The sequence below is a fragment of the Osmerus eperlanus genome, chromosome 25, assembly GCF_963692335.1.
Source record: "Osmerus eperlanus chromosome 25, fOsmEpe2.1, whole genome shotgun sequence".
NCBI lineage: Eukaryota > Metazoa > Chordata > Actinopteri > Osmeriformes > Osmeridae > Osmerus > Osmerus eperlanus.
Window position 1 is genome coordinate 2,203,153 of NC_085042.1, and position 7,811 is coordinate 2,210,963.

Here is a 7,811-nt window from a genome sequence, read left to right on the forward strand (position 1 = left end):
GACCTAGCCAACTTATTTATGTTGGCTTTTGTGTTACAGCAGGCATCGAATACTTTTTTTAGATGAAAAAAAACGTAAGAGAATTGTTTAATTGTAGGATACTGTGCATGATCTGTAGATCAATCTGATAAACCACCCTATTGTTGTGTGTTGATGACTGAGTGCAATCTGCTGCCGCCTTGTGCAATGTTACCGATAGATTTGTTAAACATTTTAGAAAATGTCTCCAACAGATACCTTGACTTGCATACCAAATGAGGGTGGGACCTTGAGCAGCACTACTGGATCAGTTTAAAGTGCCTTGATCAAGGACACAACCTATCCTCCTGAGTTCCAGCAATCAGAGTGCAGAGGGGAGAGGAGGAAGTAGTAGGAAGTCTCTCCCACAGCTCTCACCAGTGGCACCCCCAGACATTTTTCATAGGAGGGGGGGGCAACTGAAAATCATGGGGTGGAACTTCAAAATCAAAAGCTGTGACTGGATTTCAGGAATTCTATTCTGCTGTTGTAGATGGAGGCCTGTTGATGTCAACATGAGAGTTAAGGAATCGCATACTTATTTTTACATTCAATGTTAGTAATGACCTGATATGCATAGACTAATTCCGGTACAGTCAAACATTTTGAGTAATTGTTTTATTTTTTCAGATGATATGTGACTTGGAAGGAGGAGGGGGGGGGGCAGTGATTGTTCTCACCTTACCATTCATAAGTTTTTTTGTGTGTTTTTTATTTTTTACTGTTTGGAAATCTTGAGAAAAGATTACAAAGACTTCTTAGAGTATGTCATGTGAAGATAGTGTTCACTGTTTGGGGAAAAGGAAAGTCTTTATGACAGTAGGAGAGTTACAAAGGAAGGCATCACACGTTATGCAGGTACACGAGGTACACAGAGCTAGTGTACGATACTAAAAGCAGAGTATGGTCAGGGCTGGTGACTCACACAGCCTGTGGGCTCTACGTGTTGGTCTTCAGCACGTGTCTGGGGAACGCCCTGGTGTGCTCCGCTGTGGTCAGATCCCACCGTCTGCCTTCCAAGGTTGAGTACATGTTTGTGATGTTTCTGGACGGATCTCTTTGTGGCCGCAATGGCCACAATCATGCCCAGAAGGAGGTGGCCAGCTTTTGGCCCTTCGGAAGCTTCTCCTAGGCGTGGGTGGTCTTTGACGTCTCCCACCACCTTCATCCTCAACTTGTGCATCATCCGTGGAGATCTATATTAGGCTTTGGCGGGCCCCTTCAACAACAAGCAGAAGGTGACATACCAAGTATAGCTTTGATCATGATTGCTGTGGCGTGGACTCTGTTCTCATTTCTTTAATTCCTGTGCAGCTCAGCTGGCATGAAGCCCAGGGGACATCTATGGGACTGGAGGAGAGGGTCTGCTAAGAAGTGTAACACAAGCCTAAATCGCACCTATGCCATCACTTCCTCCCAGACCAGCTTCTACACATCTGTCACCATCATGATTGTCACGCACACTCGAATCTCCTTTATCGTTTAGAGACAGATTCAGCGGATTTCTACACAAGAACGTGCGGCACTCCTGGAGCTGCTAGGACTGTAGTGAAGGCCCTGAAGACTTCTTTGAAGATGGACCAAGGTACTCAAGGCTCTCTCCATTATCACTAAAGCATTTGTCTGCCATTTGCTCCCTTTCTTCATCCTGAACTGTATGGTCCCCTTCTGTAATCCTGACCTAAACCATCTTGGTCAGCTCCTGTGTGTCACCTTCAACACAGACTTCCACCAGGCATTCTCCATGCTACTGGGATACAGACGGTTTTGTGTCAGAAATACGGATCAAATTAAGCAATGAACTGGCATCTCATCACTGACACAAAACCAGGAATTGCCAATATTACATTTACATTTAGCAGACACTCTTATCCAGAGCGACTTACAGTAAGTACAGGGACATTCTCCCCGAGGCAAGTAGGGTGAAGTGCCTTGCCCAAGGACACAATGTCATTTGGCACTGCCGGGAATCGAACCAACAACCTTCTGATTAATAGCCCGACTCCCTAACCACTCAACCATCTGACTCCAATATCTATACCATGCCTTAAGCCACACCTACTGCCTCACATTGTCAAAGACATGTGGTTTGATGGTATATCGGACAGGGTCAAGGTAAAATGTGACTCTTTGACAGCGTGTCTGTTTAGGATCAAGAGACTAAATTGTCTCTTGAAAAGATAACCCCATCAACGTCAGTGGCAACTCCTCCTTGCATGGTCATGTGGCTCACAGCAAGACATTAACTGCTCACATTCCTGGGATACTCTGAGACAATCTCGACCTGAACACCTGCCTTTGCAGTTCATGCAGTAGATCACTGTTTTCAAGACTATCTTGGGTAAGTCGAATTTTGCCTGAAACGTTGGACCACACCTATTTATTATGGACACCCTCAGGGTGGTTTATAACTGCAGATTGACAAATGTGAGCTCAACAGATTAAGAGGCTACATAAAAACTGCTGCAGATCCTAAACTTGTAAAGAAACCTCCCCAAAAGAATATGTTCAAGTCAAAATTATTTATAGAATAGTTAGCAAAAGTGCTGTTCAATCAGCTAAGGATCACAAAAACACATTCACAGACATATTTGTTATAATGCCAAGACAAGGCCCGATGACTCAGTATGTTGTCTTCTTTTATTGCATTTTTTTGAGTGAGTTGAAAGGAAAGTCTACCCTCAAGCACAACTCTTGGTACTAAGGGGAATTGTTTAGACTAAATCTTTGATGTGGATGACGAATGTATTAAAGTGTATATTTAACTAGACAGTTTGATATTGCTGCTGTACAGGCTCTTGGTAGGATCAGATAGCAATGACATAAATGATTGAAGAAACATTTTAAACAAATAACTTACAATACTCCGAATGTATTTACTTGTGCAAAAAGCATGTTATGGTAAACCAAATATTTTATAAATATGTTTATCTAAATGAGACAACTATTTGCAGGATTGTCCAGAAAGTTGTAATAGTAGGAAGGTTAGCAGACTGCCAGAGATGTTCTGTATCCCTCATGTCTCTTCAGGTGTCTTCTTGAAGCAGTGGCTGTGGATAAGTTACATAGGACAATCAGTTTCTCTGACAGTTTGATGTAATTATCTTCCAAATAACATTTATTTTGACAAAATACAAAAAACTGTACCAGTTTTATTATTTACTACATTTTGCTCACCCTATAGGTTGCTTCATTACTTCTGGGCTCTGGCCGCTGCCAATTGGGATTGGACAGGATTTTCAGGACAACCAAGCCAAAGGCTACAATCAAGACCCCCAATGAATTGCCTAACACTGCCTCAGGTGGCAGTATTGCATATGGCTTGGTCCCATTGGTGTTGGCTTTCCTAAAATAAAGAACACACTTTGAAAACAATTTATATTTCTACATCAACCTACCATATGCCATGACTAGCTATGTGTGTTTCAGTGTTCAATATTGACATTCAATATCAGATGAAAAGGAAGCTTAAATTCTGTAACACATTTGCAGGAATATGGAACAAATCGATCTGGGTATAAACTATATGGAACCTCTTTCAAATAAGTATGGAACGTACAGTGCAAAGAATAGCTTCTCATTGATCCCTGAGATGCAGGACACGATGCTAAGGAGCAGTATGCTAGCTCCCAGCCACACGTGGACAGGCTTCAGCAGCTTGCGGAACGACATCGGAGAACAGGGCAGAAGAAATCCAACGAGTCCTGCAACCCACTGAAGGAAAGAAAACCAGGAGCAGTCACACTCAGAGAACGTGTGTCCGAGCCTGACAGCTGGTCACGACCAGTTCAACGTATGTGCAAGACGACAAACGAGAAGGGAAATAACAGGTTGTTGTTTGTGCTTGGATACTGTGGATACCTGGGTAGTGAAGAGGGCTGTGGTGCATATGCCGACCCAGCTGTGGAGGGAATACAGGTTGGGAATGTGATTGTGGTTGTGGTTTCCAAACACGGCACAGAGCCCCAGGACTGACAGGACCAAGGCCAGCAGCATTACCCCAGCGTGCAGAAGCTTCCAGGGCAGCTTGTTCTCGCCCCAGGTGAGGGGCACACGGTACAACACAGCTCCTATAGAATAGGGGGGGGGGGGGGGGGGGGGACAAAACGTTTAGAGGAAGGATTATATTACCACCACACGCAGTGTTCAGATCTTGGTTCGCAAATACGCGACAGTAGGAGGTTTTCACTTCTCTCTTCTGGGACTATAATACACAAAAGCATCGCAGGCAGGTTATGAAACCGGCCACAACAGACGGTCTTACCGTTGCCATACAATACCACCAGACCTGTGACCATTAGGACAGGGTGCCAGTTGAACTGAAGGGCTGAGGCATCCCAGGCAAAGCCCCCTCTCCAATGGGCGTTCCAGTAGCACACACACATCACGCAGGCCATTCCAAGGCACAGGCACAGCAGGTAGCACAGGTAGAAAGACACTGTTGACCTCATCCTGGGGATATCTGTCACCTAGTAGCAACGGTCAACAAACGCTCTGAGAAGTAACAAGTATCAAGTGACGATGGAAATGTCAATTAGACAGGGGGGCTTTCCAGTATTCCCATTAAAAGTTACTTTAATTACAGACATTACTGGGACTCTGAATAGTACCAGCATTCTATACTAGTTATTTCTTTATAATAGTCAAGTCAGTTTATTTATGAAGCAGATTTAAAAACAGACAACGCCGACCAAAGTGCTGTACAAAGTTATCAAATAAGGCAAACAACAATAAATAGAAACAACAGACAAACAAAACAATTAAGCACGAGTGACCCTAAACTGACTCGAAAGCCAAAGAATTAAAATACGTTTTAAGACAAGACTTAAATGTCTCTTTTTTTTCTCAAAATGGGCAGTCTATTCCACAGACTAGGGGCCACAACTGAAAAGGCACCATCACCTTTTGTTTTCATCCGAGTCTGTGGAATGGCTAAAAGGAACTGGTTTGATGATCTAAGGGGCCTGGAAGTGTGATACAACATAAGGATATCTGAGATATACAATGGAGCCAATCAATGTAAAGCTTTAAAAACAAGTACCAACACCCTAAAATCATAGCCCCAAATAGCCCCAAATGGTTGCAGTGGTTCTAGTAATGAGAAAGCCGCAAATGTGCACTCTATCCAAAAGCTAATCAAATAAATGAAATATAAATTTTCCATTTCATATGACATAAATAACTCGTAACTTACATCAACAGATCTGCATTACTTCCTTGTACCAAATTCACAACTGCAATTGTCACTAGTTGAACACCAATCTAAGACTGATTTGTTTCCTTAAAATATCATATAAAATCCCCCCTAAAGTTTCCAAACCACACCTCCATGTAGCTGTTTGTATTTAGTTGATACTTACAATGTATGATTTCAGTTCTTGTATCAGTTTGCCAATTGCTCTTTCACTTCCACATTCTTCTACTCTTAGTTGGCTTAAAGGTAGAAAGTCATTTGTTTCAGAGCAGGTGGGAGATGGGGGAGACTGCATCCGTGCATCTGCCAGTAGAAGAAAACAGTGAAGCAGACATTCATAACAGGAATGCTGCCAGAGCGACCAATAAGCCCAAGTGGAAGAACCTTGATAGGACAGTGGCAAGTGGCACTGGCTTACTTTAGTTTTTTACCACAAGCACAAAGCCTTTACAACACGGAAAACTAAAATGTTGAACAGGTATGCTGAAGAATCTCTCTCCCTCTCACAAACTCTCTCATTCACGGACCCATACCAAAGTAAAACAGTAAATCCTAGGGGATCATAGGGGAAGTTAGACTGCTGAAAGATCAGAGCCCTGATGTCCCCTAGCGATGTCTAATTTGCAAATCAAGGATGAGTTGAGAGTAAATTGATTTTCAGATTATGCCCTTACGAAATATCTACCAAAGCAGCAAGAGGGCCTGTACAGTATATGGTGTCCCTGGCTGACCTTGTGCGAGGTTTATTTGAAGAGAACCTATAATATTGATAGCAGATCCAGCTAGCTAGTAAAATATCACCGTAAAATAAGATGATCGCAAAGATTCCTACCTTGTTTACAAATCTGCCATAAGTTAGGAATGATTATTGGTGACCTCCAAATAACACTGTCTAAATCTAAGATTCTTGAATAAGTTGATTAAACTAGGAACTCGTAAGTTCGCACTTCCTTATTGAGGTCGCTATTCGCTAAGCATGGTGGGTAAAGTAGTTCACACCAAAGCCACCTGTTTCTTGCTAGACGAATCCACGGAGCGTATGCTATGTTTGGTTGCGCATTCAGGCTCACGCGCTCATATAGAAAGCCATGTATGGAACGCCACAAAGACACACAAAGTCATGCCACCACACCATTGCATGAATATGGATTATAACTTATACGGTACGCTACATCCATGAGTGCTCGGCGCAGTGTCTACGGCGCAAACTGTGCGAGCCGGGGAATGTTGTTATCTATCAAGTCTCTCGCACAGACCTGTATAACTCGACCAAGCAACAAAGCTCTTTAAAGAAGGCACCCCGTTCAATTCTATGGAAAGTGCTCTGTGGCGCAGCGAGTCAAGCAAAACCCAAATATGTCTCAGGAGAGATCCAAGCTCACTCCAAATGTAAGTGCACTCACACACAAGCACTCACAAGGCCTGTCTGACCAGGTCATCTCCTCTGTGTGCTGTTGCAGCGATTACCATGGTGATGGTGGTGAGCGGAGTTCAGGTCAGATTTCCTGCTGACAACAGTGTGACTTCCTGTTCAGGCTATATCTGAAGCTGTACTAGATCAGTTACGCAGCACTCTGTTGCTCATCCTTCCTTGTATCTCCTCTCCTCTACAGCTCATTGGCGGCCAGGTGAGACAGTATCAGTCTCACGTGTGCTCTAAGACCTAGGTGAACGTCCCGTTTCTGGCTGACCACAGGGTAAGAACTGCAACACTTATGATAGATAGATAGATAGATAGATAGATAGATAGATAGATGGTACCCTCCACACTTGGTCTTAGCAAGCTGATTCATCCCTTTAGGACTCTTAAATGTGAAGTTTAAACATTTTCAGATGATCAAAATAAAATCAGTTCAAATGTGATGGGATGTAGAATTTTGCAGTATAGGATGTTACACAAACATTTTTACATTCTGTTTACCATTCATTTTATTATATCAATCAAACAACATTTAATGATTCCAATTGAATCATTAATAGGACAGGATATCTACAGAATCATAACCCCTCGTCGTCTATATAATTGATGATATCATGATTTAAACTATCAAAAAACAGTATAAAAACAGTCACAGTGAGTGCCTACACATTGTTCTCTCTGCATCAGGGAGTATGTTAGCTAACCACCACCGCACCCCATTTGTCTCTGATGTCAATATCGCAGAGGCACTTTTCTACCTAGCAACAGACTTTGCCTCAGGCTTGGTGAGGAACTGTAGGTCATTCTCCCATGTAACTTAAACCTGCCAACAACACAACAGGGCTCTATCTGTGGTCTCGCTGAGACTCCTGTATCTTCTCCCACCCAGCAGGGAGCCCTTCCTGCCTTGACAAAATTTACATTTAGTCATTTAGCAGATGCTCTTATCCAGAGCGAGGCAAGTAAGGTGAAGTGCCTTTCCCACGTCATTTTGCTCGGCGGGAATCAAACCGGCAACCTTCTGATTAATAGCCCAATTCCCTAACCGCTCAGCCATCTGACAACACTGAGCTGAGCTGATTTTATGAGGTGGGATATGTCCAAAAAGGGTTATGTAAATATCTGGCCAATATCCAGTTTCTAACATATCCTCTGTACTTTTTTTCAATGATTTGTCAA

The 7,811-nt window shown here is 43.0% G+C and overlaps 1 protein-coding gene across 4 annotated transcripts; it reads right to left on the bottom strand.

Annotated features, from left to right (window-relative positions):
• Positions 1-2,608: 2,608 nt before the first annotated feature.
• Positions 2,609-6,232, bottom strand: LOC134011966 (lysosomal membrane ascorbate-dependent ferrireductase CYB561A3). Of its 4 annotated transcripts, XM_062451545.1 has the most exons (7): positions 6,045-6,232; positions 5,379-5,515; positions 4,283-4,487; positions 3,880-4,088; positions 3,578-3,732; positions 3,196-3,364; positions 2,609-3,068 (listed from the first exon to the last, which is right to left on the bottom strand). In XM_062451545.1, the coding sequence occupies exons 2-7, from the start codon at positions 5,505-5,507 to the stop codon at positions 3,045-3,047; spliced, it is 891 nt and encodes a 296-aa protein (XP_062307529.1). In that variant the 5' UTR covers positions 5,508-5,515; positions 6,045-6,232; the 3' UTR covers positions 2,609-3,044. The 4 variants fall into 4 exon arrangements, with proteins under 4 accessions (XP_062307529.1, XP_062307530.1, XP_062307531.1 ...); XM_062451546.1 differs by lacking the exon at positions 6,045-6,232 and having other exon boundaries at positions 4,283-4,512; positions 5,379-5,512; XM_062451547.1 differs by lacking the exons at positions 5,379-5,515; positions 6,045-6,232 and adding an exon at positions 5,213-5,332 and having other exon boundaries at positions 4,283-4,512.
• Positions 6,233-7,811: the final 1,579 nt, after the last annotated feature.

Coding starts and splice junctions, on each gene's coding strand:
- LOC134011966 (XM_062451545.1), bottom strand. CDS start 5,507: ATGCAGTCTCCCCCATCTCCCACCTGCTCTGAAACAAATGACTTTCTA. Junction 4,089..4,282: donor GGTGGTATTGTATGGCAACG/GTAAGACCGTCT, acceptor CCTATTCTATAG/GAGCTGTGTTGTACCGTGTG. Junction 3,069..3,195: donor GTAATGAAGCAACCTATAGG/GTGAGCAAAATG, acceptor ACTTATCCACAG/CCACTGCTTCAAGAAGACAC.